At 49.7% G+C, this 18039-nt stretch overlaps 1 protein-coding gene across 1 annotated transcript in view; it reads right to left on the bottom strand.

The window, feature by feature from the left end:
* The window catches only part of CRKL (CRK like proto-oncogene, adaptor protein), a 42357-nt gene extending 24727 nt beyond the window's left edge, over nucleotides 1-17630 (bottom strand). The window contains exon 1 of the mRNA XM_033234092.1: nucleotides 16771-17630. Within this exon, the coding sequence (XP_033089983.1) occupies nucleotides 16771-17081 (311 nt within the window). The 5' untranslated portion in view covers nucleotides 17082-17630. The remainder of the gene's footprint in view (nucleotides 1-16770) is intronic.
* Nucleotides 17631-18039: the final 409 nt, after the last annotated feature.

The raw sequence follows: 18039 nt of genomic DNA, 5'->3' as shown, positions 1-18039 counted from the left end.
GTGGCTCAAGCCTGTAATCCCAGCACTTTGGGAGGCCGAGACGGGCGGATCACGAGGTCAGGAGATCGAGACCATCTGGCTAACATGGTGAAACCCCGTCTCTACTAAAAAATACAAAAAAAACTAGCCGGGCGACATGGCGGGCGCCTGTAGTCCCAGCTGCTTGGAGGCTGAGGCAGGAGAATGGCGTAAACCCAGGAGGCGGAGCTTGCAGTGAGCTGAGACCCGGCCACTGCACTCCAGCTGGGCGGCAGAGCAAGACTCCGTCCAAAAAAAAAAAAAAAAAAAAAAAAGAATTTGGGAGCCACATGCTGTGCTTTGTTCTGCACCTGTAGTCCCAACTACTAGGGAGGCTGAGGTGGGAGGATGGCTCTGTCATCCCAGAACTTTGGGAGGCCAAGGCAGGCAGATCACCTGAGGCCAGGAGTTTGAGATCAGCCTGGCCAACATGGTGAAACCCCACCTCTACTGAACATACAAAAAATTAGCAAAGTATTGTGGTGCACGCCTGTAGTTCCAGCTGCTCGGGAGGCTGAGGCAGGAGAATCGCTTGAAAACTGGAAACAAAGGTTGCAGTGAGCCTCCAGCTTAAGCTACAAGAGCGAAACTCCATCTCAAAAAAAAAAAAAAAAAAAAAAAGGAAGAATTTAGAAGACAAAAAAAGTAAATAAAACCAAGTTCCTCCTCTCAAAAGACTGAATTTAACAGTGGAAGGCAAATGAGAGAACACAGTATAATTAACATGTGTCTCAGCCGGGCATGGTGGCACACATCTGTAATCCCAGCCCTTTTGGGAGGCCGAGGCAGGTGGATCATTTGAGGTCAGGAGTTCAAGACCAACCTGGCCAACATGGTGAAACGCCATCTCTACTGAAAATACAAAAATTAGCCTGGTGTAGTACTGTGAGTCCATAAGCCCAGCTACTCAGGAGGCAGAGGCAGGAGAATCACTTGAACCTGGGAGGTAGAGGTCGCGTGAGTCACTGCACTCCAGCCTGAGTGACAGAGCAGGACTCAGTCTCAACAACAACAACAAACATGTGCCCCAACAGAAGCTGATAGGGTCAAGGAGTACTCAAAGGAAGGAGTTTTGCTAAAGGTCAGGAGAACAAGCTAAGGAGGTGATGCACAGAAAGCTGCTCCCCTTGAAGTTGAATGATTCTGCTGAACACAGGTTCATGTATTTGGTTCTCCATTAGAAATACACTAGAGGCCGGGGGCAGTGGCTCATGCCTATAATCCCAGCACTTTGGGAGGCCAAGGCAGGCAGATTGGGCTGAGGCAGATTTGCTTGAACCCAGGAGGCAGAGGTTGTAGTGGGCTGAGACTGTGCCACGGCACTCCAGCTTGAGCGATAGAGTAAGACTGTCTCAAAAAAAGAAAGAAAAAACGAAAGAAACAGACTAGAGGCCAAGCATGATGGCTAATGCCTGTAATTCTAGCACTTTGGGAGGCTGAGTGAGGCAGGAGGATCCCTTAAGCCCAGGAGCTACAGACCTCTTAAAAGAGCTACAGCTCTCTTAAAAAAAAAAAAAAAAAAAAAAAAAAAAATTGGCCGGGCGCGGTGGCTCAAGCTGTAATCCCAGCACTTTGGGAGGCCGAGACGGGCGGATCACGAGATCAGGAGATCGAGACCATCCTGGCTAACATGGTGAAACCCCGTCTCTACTAAAAAATACAAAAAACTAGCCGGGCGACATGGCGGGCGCTGTAGTCCCAGCTGCTTGGGAGGCTGAGGCAGGAGAATGGCGTAAACCCAGGAGGCGGAGCTTGCAGTGAGCTGAGACCCAGCCACTGCACTCCAGCCTGGGCGGCAGAGCGAGACTCCGTCTCAAAAAAAAAAAAAAAAAAAAAAAAAAAAAAAAAAAAAAAAATTAAAAAAAGCTTAACCAGGTGGTGGTGATGTGGGGAATAGGGTAAAACCCGAGGGAACCCATTTAGAAAGTGTCACTCAGGGCCGGGCGCGGTGGCTCAAGCCTGTAATCCCAGCACTTTGGGAGGCCAAGATGGGCGGATCACGAGGTCAGGAGATCGAGACCATCCTGGCTAACACGGTGAAACCCCATCTCTACTAAAAATATGAAAAAAATAATTAGCCAGGTGTGGTGGCGGGCACCTGTAATCCCAGCTACTCAGGAGGCTGAGGCAGGAGAATGGTGTGAACCTGGGAGGTGGAGTTTGCAGTGAGTCGAGATTGCGTCACTGCACTCCAGCCTGGGCGACAGAGTGAGACTCCATCTCAAAAATAAAATAAAATAAAATAAAATAAAAATTAGCCAGGCATGGTGGCGCACGCCTGTAGTCCCAGCTACTAGGGAGGCAGAAGCAGGAGAAACTCGGGAGGTGGAGATTGCAGTGAGCCAAGATCGTGCCCATGCACTCCAGCCTGGGAGACTGGGTGACAGAGGGAGACTTAATTTCCAAAAACAAACAAACAAACAAACAAAAAGTAGCTAGGCTCTAGCAAATGAGGAGAGTCTCTGCCCGGCCGCCCCACTGTCTGGGAAGTAAGGAGCACCTCTGCCCAGCTGCTGCCCCGCCTGGGAAGCGAGGAGTGCCTCTGTCTAGTCCCTGCACTGCCTGCAAAGTGAGGAGCACCTTCCCCCACCGCCTCCCACTCCACCTTCACCGCCTGCACTATCTGGGAAGTGAAGGGCGCCTCTGCCCAGTTGTCCCCCCACCATCTGGGAAGTAAAGAGCGCCTCTGCCTGGCTGCCCCATGGTCTGGGAAGTGAGAAGCCCCTCTGCCCAGCTGTCCCCCGATCTGGGAAGTGAGGAGCGCCTCTGCCTGGCTGCCTCAGGGTCTGGGAAGTGAAGAGCGCCTCTGCCCAGCGTCCCCCCCATTCTAGGAAGTGAGGAGCACCTCTGCCTGGTTGCCCCAGGGTCTGGGAAGTGAGGAGCGCCTCTGCCCAGCGTCCCCCCCGGTCTGGGAAGTGAAGAGCGCGTCTGCCCAGCCGCTGCGCAACCCTCCAAGTGTGAAGTGACAGCCTTGTGTATGATCTTTCTGCCCTCCCCAAGTTTGCATTTTTGACATTAAAGTTTACTTTTTAATTAACAAGAAAAAAAGCAGCCGGACATGGTGGCACACACCTCTAATCTCAGCTACTCGGGAAGCTGAGACACAAGAATCACTTGAGCCTGGGAGGTGGAGGTTGCAGTGAACCTAGGTGGCACCACTACACTCTCGCCTTGGCCACAGAACAAGACTCTGACTCAAAAATAAATAAATAAAATAGACTACAGCCCAGTAAGTTCATTCAAATGTTCCCCTACCCAGTCTTCTCACAGCCCTCAGTGCACACATGCATTATGCCATTAATTCTCACAGGCACATAACAGAAGCTGGGCTGGCCAAGGCCTTTCAAAGGTCGCCAAATGTTCATAAAGGGTCAGATGGTATCCATTTTAGGCTTTGCAGTCTTCATATGGTCTTTGTCACAAATTCTCTTAAACTCTTTTTTTTTTTTTTTTGAGACGGAGTCTTGCTCTGTCTCCCGGGCTGGAGTGCAGTGGCCGGATCTCAGCTCACTGCAAGCTCCGCCTCCCGGGTTTACGCCATTCTCCTGCCTCAGCCTCCGGAGTAGCTGGGACTACAGGCGCCTGCCACCTCGCCCGGCTAGTTTTTTGTATTTTTAGTAGAGACGGGGTTTCACCATGTTAGTCAGGATGGTCTCGATCTCCTGACCTCGTGATCCGCCCGTCTCGGCCTCCCAAAGTGCTGGGATTACAGGCTTGAGCCACTGCGCCCGGCCAACTCTTTAAAAATAAAATAATCAGGCCTTGTGCGGTGGCTCACACCTGTGATCCCAGCACTTAGGGAGGCCGAGGTGGGCAGATCACCTGAGGTCAGGAGTTTGAGACCAACCTGGCCAACATGGTGAAACCCCATCTTTACTAAAAATACAAAAAATTAGCCAGGCGTGGTGGCACATGCCTGCAGTCCCAGCTACTCGGGAGACTGAGGCACGAGAATTGCTTGAACCCAGGAGGCAGAGGTTGCAGTGAGCCGAGATTGCACCACCGCACTCCAGCCTGAGCAACAGAGTGAGACTCCATCTCAAAAATAAATAATCATTCTTAGCTCCAGTACACTGTACAAAAATTATTGGCCAGGCGCAGTGGCTCACGCCTGTAATCCCAGCACTTTGGGAGGCCGAGGCGAGCAGATCACAAGGTCAGCAAATCGAGACCACGGTGAAACCCCATCTCTACTAAAAATACAAAAAATTAGCCAAGCGTGGTGGTGGGCACCTGTAGTACCAGCTACTCAGAGAGGCTGAGGCAGCAGAATGGTGTGAACCTAGGAGGCAGAGCTTGCAGTGAGCCGAGATCACGCCACTGCACTCCAGCCACGGCGACAGAGCGAGACTCCGCCTCAAAAAAAAAAATAAAAATAAAATAAAATGTACAGGGTTTTCCAAGCCCATCCAAACACTCTCGACCATACTTCCACTTTATGCTTATTGTCCACTGCACACTTTCAGCAGCAAAGCCCCAGACAACTAATTCGTAACTGAATTTTCTCATCTGATGATAATGAAATTCTCAGCTCTTTTGGTTAAAAGCATTCTCAGGCCGGGCGCGGTGGCTCAAGCCTGTAATCCCAGCACTTTGGGAAGCCGAGACGGGTGGATCACGAGGTCAGGAGATCGAGACCATCCTGGCTAACATGGTGAAACCCCGTCTCTACTAAAAAAAAATACAAAAAACTAGCCGGGCGAGGTGGCGGGCGCCTGTAGTCCCAGCCACTTGGGAGGCTGAGGCAGGAGAGTGGCGTGAACCCAGGAGGCGGAGCTTGCAGTGAGCTGAGATCCGGCCACTGCACTCCAGCCTGGGCGACACAGCGAGACTCTGTCTCAAAAAAAAAAAAGCATTCTCAGTTTCTACATGTATAAACCATACACAAAACATGTTTAAACCAAGCTTTAATATGTTCTAAGCTTAAAATCTCCTTATGCATGCTAAGAACCAATACAATCAACTTCTGGAAAAAGGAAGTTTCAAAGGTGCTGGTAATATTCTTTTTTTTTTTTTTTTTCAGATGGGATCTCATTCTGTTGCTCAGGCTGGAGTGCAGAGGCACAATCATGGCTCACTGCAGCCTCAACCTCCAAAGCTCAAGCAATCTTCCCACCTCAGCCTTCTGCGTAGCTGGGACTACAGGTGCATGCCACCACATCCGATTAATTTTTGTATTTTTTGTAGAAACAGGTTCTTGCCATGTTGCCCAAGCTGGTCTTGAACTCCTGCGCTCAAGCGATCTTCCCACCTCGGCCTCCCAGAGTCCTGGGATTACAGTCTGGGCCATCACGCCTGGCCAATGTTCTATTTTTTTTTTTTTTTTAAAGGGAGCACAATGATGATAGTTTTTTTGTTTGTTTTTTAAAATTTTTTGAGACAGTGTCTTGCTCTGTTGCCCAGGCTGCAGTGCAGCAGTACGATCATGGCTCACTATAGCCTTGACCTCCCAGGCTCAAGTGATCCTCCCACATCAGCCTCCCGTGTAGCTGGGACTACAGGAATGAGCCACCATGCCCAGCTAACCCTTAATTTTTTGCAGAGATGGGGGTTTATGTTGCCCAGGCTGGTCTTGAACTCCTGGGCTCAAACAATCTTCCTACCTCAACCTCCCCAGTATTTGGGACTACAGGTGCATGCCACCACACCCAACTTACATATACTTTTTTTCTTTCTTTCTTTTTTTGAGACTGAGTCTCTCTATTGCCCAGGCTCGAGTGTAGTGGTGTGATCTCGACTCACCACAACCTCCGCCTCCCGGGTTCAAGCGATTCTCATGCCTAAGCCTCCCCAGTAGCTGGGATTACAAGTCCCCACTACTGCCCGGCTAATTTTGTATTTTTAACAAAGATGGGTTTCACATGTTGGCCAGGCTGGTCTTAAACTCCTTACCTCAAGTGATCTGCCTCCCTCAGCCTCCCAAAGTGCTGGGATTACAGGCATGAGCCAACGTGCCCAGCCTTACTCTTTTTTTTTTTGAGACAGAGTCTCGCTCTGTTACCCAGACTGGAGTGTAGTGGTGCAGTCTCAATTCGCTGCAACCTCCACCTCCCGGGTTCAAGCAATTCTCCTGCCTCAGCCTCCCAAGTAGCTGGGATTACACGTGCCTACCACCATGTCTGGCTAATTTTTGTCTTTTTAGTAGAGATGGGGTTTCACCACGTTGGCCAGGCTGGTCTCGAACTCCTGATCTCAAGTGATCCACCTGTCTTGGCTTCCCAAAGTGCTGAGATTACAGGTGTGAGCCACCGCACCCGGCTGCCTTACTCTTTTCTACGTATGAAATATTTCACAGTTGGCCGGGCGCGGTGGCTCAAGCCTGTAATCCCAGCACTTTGGGAGGCCGAGACGGGCGGATCACGAGGTCAGGAGATCGAGACCATCCTGGCTAACACTGTGAAACCCCGTCTCTACTAAAAAATACAAAAAACTAGCCGGGCGAGGTGGCGGGCGCCTGTAGTCCCAGCTACTCGGGAGGCTGAGGCAGGAGAATGGCGTGAATCCGGGAGGCGGAGCTTGCAGTGAGCTGAGATCCGGCCACTGCACTCCAGCCCAGGCGACAGAGTGAGACTCCGTCTCAAAAAAAAAGAAAAAAGAAATATTTCACAGTTAAAAATAAACAAAAAACACCGGTAGAAAAATTAATTTCAGCTAGGTGCAGTGGCTGGCTCATGCCTGTAATCCCACCACATTAGGGGGCCGAGGCAGGTGGATCACCTGAGGTCAGGAGTTAGAGACCAGCCTGGTCCAATGTGGTGAAACCCCATCTCTACTAAAAAATACAAGAATTAGGCCGGGCGCGGTGGCTCAAGCCTGTAATCCCAGCACTTTGGGAGGCCAAGACGGGTGGATCACGAGGTCAGGAGATCGAGACCATCCTGGCTAACACGGTGAAACCCCGTCTCTACTAAAAAAAAAATACAAAAAACTAGCCGGGCGAGGTGGCAGGCGCCTGTAGTCCCAGCTACTGGGGAGGCTGAGGCAGGAGAATGGCGTAAACCTGGGAGGTGGAGATTGCAGTGAGCCGAGGTTGCGCCATGGCGCTCTAGCCTGGGCGACAGAGCGAGACTCCGTCTCAAAAAAAAAAAAAAAAAGAAAAAAAAAAGAATTAGCCGGGAGTGGTGGTGGGTGCCTGCAATCCCCGCTACTCGGGAGGCTGAGGCAGGAGAATCACTTGAACCTGGGAGGTGGAGGGTGCAGTGAGCCGAGATCACACCACTGCAACTCCAGTCTGGGCGACAGAGCAACACTGTCTCAAAAAAAAAAAAAAAAATTAAATTCCAAGACAAGCTAAGTACTTCTCTAGTGCAACTACTTTTAACCACCATTCTTCTTTTTTTTGAGATAGAGTCTTGCTCTGTCATCCAAGCTGGAGTGCAGTGGTACCATCTTGGCTCACAGCAACCTCTGCCTCCCAGGTTCAAGCGATTCTCCTGCCTCAGTCTCCTGAGTAGCTGGGACTACAGGCACACACCACCACGCCCGGTTAATTTTTTATAATTTAGTAGAGACGGGGTTTCACCATGTTGCCCAGGCTGGTCTCAAACTCCTGAGTTCAGGCAATCCACCTGCCTTGGCCTCCCAAGGTGCTAGGATTATAGGCGTGAACCACCACGCCCAGCCAGTAACCACCATTCTTTATCACTGACCAGCATTTAATGCCAAGGTCCCCTGCCTTCCGTCCCTGGGCTTTCAGGCCATCACTAATGGCTCTTCCTCCTATGCTTGCGGCTGCCTCTCCTTCCACAGCTTCTCTTCTTCTACTTATTCCTGTTCTGCCTGCTCATTCTGGGTGATCCTATCTAAGCTGAGATTCCCAGATCTATGTGTATTCAGCCCTTACCTCTCTTCTCAATAACAAACCCATCAGATTGCTGAATACCACCTAGCTTCCAGAAGGTACCTCAAAGAAAGATTCTTCCTGTTGAAAAGAATCACCCCCCAACCCTCATCCCTTTCTCTTCTCTCAAAGGTACCACTCAATCCTCTGTGAAGTCATCATACCTCTTCCCTCACCTTCTATGTGCCACTTTACATTCCTGTGGTATTTGATCTTGGCTCAGCTTCTCAGGGTCCCTCTCCAGTAACAGAGAATTAGTCCTTCAGATCTTTCCCCACCCAGAGCAGTTTCTCAAAAGTAAAACTCATGAGTTCTCCTTTTAAAATGTGACAGTTCTCTTTTTAAAAACCTTAGATGGCTCCCATTGTTAAACTCATTTACAAGGCACAGGAGGCCCTTTACAAGTTGGCTTTATCATTCCTTCCTAGGTTCCTGCCCATCATTTACATTAATTATAACTGTGTCTTTACCAGCAAGCACTGCCACCACCTCTTCTACCTCGTATACTTGTTCTCATCCTTAAAGAATCAGTTGAAGAGCATCTCCTCTTTCAAGCCTTTCTCCACCTCTCAGGTACAGTTGATCACCTTTGCTTTTAAGCTATCATGGCATTCTATTTTAGTTTTTTCAATAGACCAAGCTTCTCAAAGACAAAAAACAAAAACAAAAACATGGTTTACTTCCATTAGATGCCAAGAGTCTAGCAGTGAGTTTTGGTATATAGTAGGCCTCCACATATCAAAGAAATTTCCTTTCCAATTTCCCTCCTTTTTTGTTTCCGAAAGCACAAAAGCTCTGATATTTCAATTACCTAACTATGGTTTAATTCTATCAGAAAATTGGTGTGACAGAATTCGAATACTGTTGAGTGTGCCTTCGAAGCCTCTTCTCACATTCATTCCAGGTGAGCTGCTATGTGCCTAGTGGCCCCACCTAACCTGTTATGATTTTAGCTCAGATTCAACTCAAGTTAATCTGAACTCCCCACTAATAGGCTGTGTCCCCTTTTACTTATCTGAAATAATTAAAATGTTTTTGTTTTTTGTTTTTCCGAGACGAAGTGTCACTGTTGCCCAAACTGGAGTGCAGTGGCGCAATCTTGGCTCACTGCAACCTCAGGCTCCCGGGTTCAAGCGATTCTCCTGTCTCAGCCTCCAGAGTAGCTGGGACTACAGGTGCCTGCCACCACACCCAGTTAATTTTTGTATTTTCAGTAGAGACAGAGTTTCGCCATGTTGGCCAGGATGGTCTTGATCTCCTGACCTCGTGATCCGCCCACCTCAGCCTCCCACAGTGCTGGGATTACAGGCATGAGCCACCACGCCCGGCTGGGAACACAACTCTTAACTGGACAAGATTCCATTCTCAGCATAATGACAGTGTTCTTGTTTTTTGTTTGTTTTTTGGAGAGAGTCTCCCTCTGTCGCCCAGGATGGAGTCCAGCTGCACAATCTCGGCTCACTGCAACTTCCACCACCCTCACCCCTCCTCGATTCAAGTGATTCTCCTGCCTTAGCCTCCCGAGTAGCTGGGACTACAGGTGCACGCCACCATGCCCGGTTAATTTTTTGCATTTTAGTAGAGACAGGGTTTCACCATGTTCCCCAGGCTGGTCTCAAACTCCTGAACTCAGGCAATCTGCCCGCCTTGGCCTCCCAAAGTGCTGGGATTACAGGTGTAAGCCGCTGTCGGCCATGTTCTTGTATTTTATCTGAATCAAATTCATATGATTTTAACTACTGGTCAGGAGAAATGCAAAGGGGTTTATTCACAGTGTTGAATTCTATGCTGATTAAAATTACTGGCAATCCTTTCCCCTATTCCCAATTATGGAAGTCTAGATTTGAGTTCTTAAATATTTAGAACAGGGGATATAAGGAGGAGGCACAACCATGCTTGTTTCCTCCTGTCCCTTCAGGGATTGGCTTCTACTTCACAGGTGTGTGAGGCTCCTTTTCTGGGCTCTCAGGTTAGTCTAAGCACTCTTTCTCAGTTCTCCCATAGCTGCTTTACCATGCATGGAAATTAAATACATACAACTTACATTCATTCATTCATTTTTTGAGACAAGGTCTGGCTCTGTTGCCCAGGCTGAAGTGCAGTGGCACGATCATGGCTCACTACAGCCTCGACTTCCCAAGCTCAAGCAATCCTTCCACTTCAGCCTCCCAAGTAGCTGGGACTTAAAGGCACATGACACCGGCCGGGCGCGGTGGCTCAAGCCTGTAATCCCAGCACTTTGGGAGGCCGAGACAGGCGGATCACGGGGTCAGGAGATCGAGACCATCCTGGCTAACCCAGTGAAACCTCTTCTCTACTAAAAAATAAAAAAAAAATTAGCCGGGCGAGGTGGCGGGCGCCTGTAGTCCCAGCTACTCGGGAGGCTGAGGCAGGAGAATGGCGTAAACCCGGGAGGCGGAGCTTGCAGTGAGCTGAGATCCGGCCACTGCACTCCAGCCTGGGCGACAGAGCGAGACCCTGTCTCAAAAATAAAAATAAAAATAAAGGCACATGACACCATGCTCAGTTAATTTTTAAATTTTTTTTATAGGAATGGGGTCTCACTATCTTGCCAGGGCTGGTCTCGAACTCCTGGGCTCTAGCGATCCTCCTGCCTTAACCTCCCGAAGTGCTGGGATTACAGCATGAGCCACCAAGCACAGCTGACATTTAAATTTTTTTTTTTTTTTTTTTTAGTACCAGGCGCAGTGGCTCATGCCTGTAATCCCAGCACTTTGGGAGGCCGAGGCAGGCAGATCCCCTGAGGTTAAGAGATAGAAACCATCCTGCTCAACATGGTGAAACCCCATCTCCACTAAAAATACAAAAATTAGCCAGGTGTGGTAGCATGCGCCTGTAGTCAGTCCCAGCTACTTGGGAGGCTGAGGCAGGAGAATCGCTTGAACCCGGGAGGCAGAGGGTGCACTGAGCCAAGATCGCACCACCGCACTCCAGCCTGACAATAGAGCAAGACTCTGTCTCAAAAGAAAAAAAAAAAAACGCTGGCCGTGGTGGCTCATGCCTGTAATCCCAGCACTCTCTGAGGCCCAGGGGGGCGGATCACGAGGTCAGGAGATTGAGACCATCCTGGCTAACACCGTGAAACGCCATCGCTACTAAAAACACAAAAAGTTACCAGGGCGTGGTGGCAGGCACCTGTAGTCTCAGCTACTTGGGAGGCTAAGGCAGGAGAATGGCATGAACCCAGGAGGCGGAGCTTGCAGTGAGCTAAGATCCCGCCACTGCACTCCAGCCTGGGCCACAGAGCAAGACTCCATTTCAAAAAAAGAAAAAAACAAAGTAACCAGTAAGCTCCTCTGAAGCATGATAGGGCTCTCTGATTCAATGTTGGTTCCATATTACTAGGTGCATGCAACGCCCAAAGTCTGCTGAGTACAATACATTATTTTCTTGAAGGGCCAACCTCCTTTAGTTTTTAATGGCAAAATTTTATTTCTTCTAATTTTTCCTTGTAGCCTGAATGTATCTATCAACAAATGGAAAATGTCAAACAAAGCAAGCTACTTTCTTAAGCATTCTGTTGTTAAACTGGAAACAACCCCTATTAAATAAAAAACATTAGAGCTAGGCCAGGCGCGGTGGTTCACACCTGTAATCCCAGCACTTTGGGAGGCCCAGGCAGGTGGATCACTTGAGGTCAAGAGCTCAAGACCAGCCTGGCCAACGTGGTGAAACCCTGTCTCTACTAAAAATACAAAAATTAGTGGCCAGGCGCGGTGGCTCAAGCCTGTAATCCCAGCACTTTGGGAGGCCGAGACGGGCGGATCACGAGGTCAGGAGATCGAGACCATCCTGGCTAATACGGAGAAACCCTGTCTCTACTTAAAAAAAATACAAAAACTAGCCGGGCGACGAGGCGGGCGCCTGTAGTCCCAGCTACTCGGGAGGCTGAGGCAGGAGAATGGCGTAAACCCGGGAGGCGGAGCTTGCAGTGAGCTGAGATCCGGCCACTGCACTCCAGCCTGGGTGGCAGAGCAAGACTCCGTCTCAAAAAATAATAATATAATAAAATAAAATAAAATAAAATAAAATAAAAATAACTAGCCGGGCGAGGTGGCGGGCGCCTGTAGTCCCAGCTAATGGCGTAAACCCGGGAGGCGGAGCTTGCAGTGAGCTGAGATCCGGCCACTGCACTCCAGCCCGGCGACAGAGCGGGACTCCGTCTCAAAAAAAAAAAAAAAAAAAAAAAAAAAATTAGCCAGTTGTGGCAGTGCATGCTGTAATCCCAGCTACTAGGGAGGATGAGGCAGGAGAATCTTTTTTTTTTTTTTTTTTTTTTTTTTTTTGAGACGGAGTCTCGCTCTGTCGCCCAGGCTGGAGTGCAGTGGCCGATCTCAGCTCACTGCAAGCTCCGCCTCCCGGGTTCACGCCATTCTCTCCTGCCTCAGCCTCCGAGTAGCTGGGACTACAGGCGCCCGCCACCCGCGCGCCGGCTAGTTTTTTGTATTTTTTAGTAGAGACGGGGTTTCACCGTCAAGATATGGAGACCATCCTGGCCAACATGGTGAAACCCTGTCTCTAGTAAAAATACAAAAATTAGCCAGATATGGTGGCGAACGCCTGTAGTCCCAGCTACTCAGGAGGCTGAGGTAGGAGAACCACTTGAACCCGGGAGGCGGAGGATGCAGTAGGCTGAGATTGGGCCACTGCCCTCTAGCCTGGCCACAGAATGAGACCTCTTCTCTCCCTCTCCCTCGCCCGCCCTCCCCCACCCCCGCAAAAAGAAGAAAGAACAAACTCCCAACACAATGGACTTTGTCACCTCAGGACATCTGCATAAGCTTTTCCCTAAATCTGGTAGGCTCTTCCCCTCCTCTGGAGCCAAGCCTTGCCTAGGCTGGGTTCTTCTTTACTCTTAGGTCTTAGCTTCATGCTTTCTCCTACCACACCACCCCGGGTAGGTCCCTCCTGTTATAGTCCTTCAGCCTTGGTTTATTTCCTTCATAGCATTTATTAATCTTACTCTAGTACTTTATTTTTCTACTTTTCAGTCTGTCTTCTCCACTACAGTAGGAGTTTCACAGGGAGAAAGTATGTCTGTCACACATCTTTCCCATTACCTACGCTGGGTTATAATTCTCTTATAAACATTTGAACAAAAATATAAAATTAAAAATTATGAAACGTTCCAATAAAAAGGATAAGACTATAACATGCAAGCCACCAGTCCTTAAATTTCAAGTAGGACATTACTGTTAAATTTTAGCTATGCAAGATAAACCAAAATAGTAGCCAAGAGGTATTAAATTCTGGCTTTAAAAGCTCAGTTTTGATGCCTGAAAAGTTAAGCCACTAAATTTATCCTGTTTGGGATGTGAAGAAGAAGCATTACACTGAGTTTTCCGTTTGGCCAAGGCTCTAGTAGTCACTAGCTTTCTATAAAAGGCTAATAACATGTTAAACCTAAGCCATGAAAACCAGGCTTGGGAGCGGCAATTCGAAGATTCAGTATAATAAAGTAAATTCAGTCAGTATCTAATTCAACCAGCATGGTGATCTCCTTCAGAGATACCTAGGAAAATGAAAAACTAAATTAAAGCAACAGGCCTGAGGCAGAGGGCACAGAGAAGGAGAAACAAAGCTGAACGTGAGGGGGAGGGTCAGAGAAAGGCCCTATAATCTGTGAAGGTACTGGAACAACAGGTAGGATTTCAACAGATGGAGAGCGAGGTGTAGTTAAGGCAGTCAATGAAGAGCCAACAGCTGGAGCAAAGGTGCAAAGGTACAAAGGTATGAGTAAGGAAGGATGGCTACCAGGGAATAAGTGAGCAGCCTAGTAGAGCTGCAGTAAAGGAAGGGAGGAGGAATGTGTCTTCTCTTTTTTTTTTTTGAGACGGAGTCTTGCTCTGTCGCCCAGGCTGGAGTGCAGTGGCCGGATCTCAGCTCACTGCAAGCTCCGCCTCCCGGGTTCACGCTATTCTCCTGCCTCAGCCTCCGGAGTAGCTGGGACTACAGGCGCCCGCCACCTCGCCCTGCTAGTTTTTTTTTGTATTTTTTTAGTAGAGACGGGGTTTCACCGTGTTAGCCAGGAGGGTCTCGATCTCCTGACCTCGTGATCCGCCCGTCTCGGCCTCCCAAAGTGCTGGGATTACAGGCTTGAGCCACCGCGCCCGGCCAGGAATGTGTCTTCTCTAAGAAGACGCATGTATGGAAAATCTGGAGGCAATTCTATGGATAGAGAAGCAGCATACTTCTTTTCCTCCATCTAGAAGGAGATTCAAGCCATTAACTCACTTTCTTTCTTTTTTTTTTTTTTTTTGGAGACAGAGCCTCACTCTGTTGCCCCGGCTGTGCAGTGGCGCGATGTCGGCTCACCGCAACCTCCGCCTCCCATGTTCAAGCGATTCTCCTACCTCAGCCTCCCCAGTAGCTGGGATAACAGGTGCCCGCCACCACGCCCAGCAAATTTTTTGCATTTGTAGTAGAGACGGGGTTTCACCATTCCGCCTCCCATGTTCAAGCGATTCTCCTACCTCAGCCTCCCCAGTAGCTGGGATAACAGGTGCCCGCCACTACGCCCAGCAAATTTTTTGCATTTGTAGTAGAGACGGGGTTTCACCATGTTGGTCAGGCTGGTCTCGAACTCCTAACCTCCTCGTGATTCGCCTGGGAATCCCAAAGTGCTGGGATTACTGGCGTGAGCTACCACACCCCACCATTAACTCGCTTTTTGAAACAGCTGTATTATTAGTATTTATCACCTCAATGTAAGTACATGCATGGGTAATGAATGCCTGGTATTAATTATATAATTCACTCTCACAAACGAGAGGAATAATTTATTCAGTAATACTACAAATCTCACTACAGTGGGTTCTAAGATTCTCAACCCCTTAAATTAGAATTATATTGTGCTTAAAGTTGATTGCAACTACCAGCATCTGCTGGGAACCGCATGTTTCACCAGATTCTTGGTGTCCTGGTCTTTGTTATACAGTATTTGATTTATAATCACTTTCTCCCCACTTTTAAAGTCCATTTAGTTCAGTAGTTAATCTTACAGTCATTATACTGTCATGGCTTCTTTTTCTATCTCTATCCCACTATGCAAACAGTTGGTGTCCTTAATTATAATAGCTTTTAATGTTTAAAGTTTAGAGTAATACCCGGTCGACAAATCCATAAAGTCATAAACATTTAACCCTGGAAAAACCGTATCAACACCCAGTCCTTTAAAAATAGATGTTTAAGAAATGAGGCCGGGCGCGGTGGCTCAAGCCTGTAATCCCAGCACTTTGGGAGGCCGAGACGGGCGGATCACGAGGTCAGGAGATCGAGACCATCCTGGCTAACACGGTGAAACCCCGTCTCTACTAAAAATACAAAAACTAGCTGGCGAGGTGGCGGGCGCCTGTAGTCCCAGCTACTCGGGAGGCTGAGGCAGGAGAATGGCGTAAACCCGGGAGGCGGAGCTTGCAGTGAGCTGAGATCCGGCCACTGCACTCCAGTCCGGGAGACAGAGCGAGACTCCGCCTCAAAAAAAAAAAAAAGAAATGAACTGGCCAGTTTGTTACTTTAAAAATTCTAGGCAACTTTTCAACTCAAATTTGGGATAATTTAAATACAAGAAACCTCTGATAAAATCAAAGTGTTACAGGGCAAACACCAACAATAAAAACAAATCTTTCTTAAAATGTTTAAGGCAAATTAAAGCAACTAATCTATTAAAATAATGTATTTCACTTGGAAAAGAGACTACTTGGTCACTTTGCATTAATTTAAAAATAAGATACTAAGTCATCAGACTTAACACAAAAAGCACGTCTGAAATTGAACTAGGATACAACTCAGTGTCATTCAAAAATTTTCCTTAATAACATTTTAGCCTAATTCCACCTTGAAAATTAACCGGACTAATCTCTGGCCTACTAATGGTCCTTGGGGAGAAAATATGAAATAAATTTTCCAAAAAATATCCTCGCTGAAGCCAATGCACCTTATCTTTGTGATTAACGTACTATAAAAGTGGTGGTGTCTGGCCTGCTTCAAACTTGGTACCACAGTATCAAATATATAGTTCTGATATTTTGGTTAAAGGTTTTTTTTTGTTTCTAAACGCTAAAGCATTTTCATTTTGTCGACTGTTACAAAGGCTGCAGTCCTGGAGTTCTTCATCTAGAGTTCAGAGATCTGGAGGGAGTACAAGAACCTGGGATAGTGTGCAAACTTGTGTGTACGTGCCTTTCGCGGGGAGGGGTGGGGGTTGGGTGGTGAGTGCTCAGCTATCTCCAGATTCTCAAAGAAGTCTATGGCTAAAAACGGTTTTTGGCCAGGTGCGGTGGCTCATGCCTGTAATCCCAGCATTTTGGGAGACCGAGGCAGGCGGATCACGAGGTCAAGAGATCGAGACCATCCTGGCCAACATGGTGAAACACCGTCTCTACTAAAAATACAAAAATTAGCTGGGCGTGGTGGCGTGCGCCTGTAGTCCCAGCTACTCGGGAGGCTGAGGCAGGAGAATAGCTTGAACCTGGGAGGCCCTCGGAGGTGGCATTGAGCCGAGATCGCACCGCTGCACTTCAGCCTGGCGACTCTGTCTCAAAAAAAAGGTTTTTAGGAAAACCAACAAATCCCTGCATCAGTGTTACACCCAGACAAAGTCACGAAAGGCAAAAAGCGTGCATTTTATGCAATCCCCGTTAAACATTTAAAACGCATCCCCCTAACATTGAGAAACAGCCTGAGGAAAAAACAAAAAACAAAAACGCATCCTCTTATCCAGTGACCCAGATCCTGACACTAGCTTTCCGTTAGGAAGGCCTTCTGGAAAATAATTTGGTTCAGAATAGGGGGAATATGGGTTCAAGTGCGCCCCACCCCCCCTACACAAACACTCTTCGACCGACCCGGTTCTTGACCTTCCTCCGCGGTCGGGATGGGCTCTCGCGTACCTGGGCGCGGGTTCGATGAGGGTGGTGGTGTCCAGGTAGTGGATCTTGTAAAACTCCAGCAGGGCCGGCAAATGGTCAAACTCCTGGTCCCCGATCTTAAAACGGCGGTTGGGCAGCGAGTTGATAATGTAGTGGGAGACTCGCGAGTTCTCGGACACCGACAGCACATAGTCCCCAGGGCAGGTGGAAGAATCGCGGACGAGGAACATACCGTGGCGCTGGCCCTGGAGCCGGGTCTGCGCCTCCTGGCGAGACACCGGCCCCATGTACCAGGCGGAGCGGTCCGAGGAGTCGAACCTGGCGGAGGACATGGTGTCGGGCCGGGGACTCTGCGGCGGTAGGGGCGGCGGCTGTCCTCGCCTGCTCTGCACGCCTTAGCCCGGCAGACGGCTTTGGGGCCGAGGAAGGGCCTCTCGCACACCTCGAGGAGCGCTCAGAGGGCTGGGCCAGCACTTTCCTCTCGGCTCCAGGCCCGCAGCATCCTCCGACGCCGCCCGCCTGCTCCGGGGCCGCCTCACGGAGAGCCGCCCGGGAATGCAGGGCAGAGCCGGGGGGTCAGGGCAGGCAAAGCCGAGCCGCAGCTGAGGCCACCTCGGGGTTCTCGGGCTGCTCGGCGTCCCAGGGGTGCCTCCAGTGACTCCCGGCCTGGAACGCGCCGGCGTCGCAGCTCCACGGGTCTTCACCCACCCCCGCCGTCACACGAGGCACCAAACTCGAAGGAACGTCGCGCCTCGGGGGTGGTTTTGCCCAGCTCGTTCCCAATAGCCACAGCAACAAAATGGCGGACGCGGGAGAAGCGGCAGCCACCTCCCCCTCCGCTCAGCACGCTCCGTCTGCGCACGCGCGGAGCCCCGGCTCCCGGCGGCCGCCGGGGCCCTTCCGTGACGTCACACAGCGCAGCCAATGAGGAGCACTGTCACGACGATCTGGGTGGGCGCTGGTCGCGCTCGCTCCCGCGTTCCGGGAGGAGGCTGAAGAGGCGCCGGCGGTAGGCAGTCTCTTCCTGGGCCGCTGCGCGCCGCTGGGGGCGCTGCGGCTGCCGGGTCTCCCAGCGCTGGCAGGAAAACAGCTGGAGCCGAGAGGGAGCGGCGTGTCGAAAACCTGCTTCTGGGAACAAAGCGTAACGTGCAGGCCGAATCGCGGGCCAGAGAGGCGTGGCACTGAGGCGACTTGGCCAGCCTAGGGGCCTGAGGGAGCTCAAGAAGTAACAGGTCCCGATGGGCCGAGGTGGCCCAGTAAAGGGATGACCCCAGGGGCATATGTGACTAC

Source organism: Trachypithecus francoisi, unplaced genomic scaffold (genome assembly GCF_009764315.1).
Source record: "Trachypithecus francoisi isolate TF-2019V2 unplaced genomic scaffold, Tfra_2.0 Lachesis_group14, whole genome shotgun sequence".
Classification (NCBI taxonomy): Eukaryota; Metazoa; Chordata; class Mammalia; order Primates; family Cercopithecidae; genus Trachypithecus; species Trachypithecus francoisi.
The sequence above is the reverse complement of the archived record's forward strand: the minus strand, read 5'-3'. Positions and strand labels throughout refer to the sequence as shown.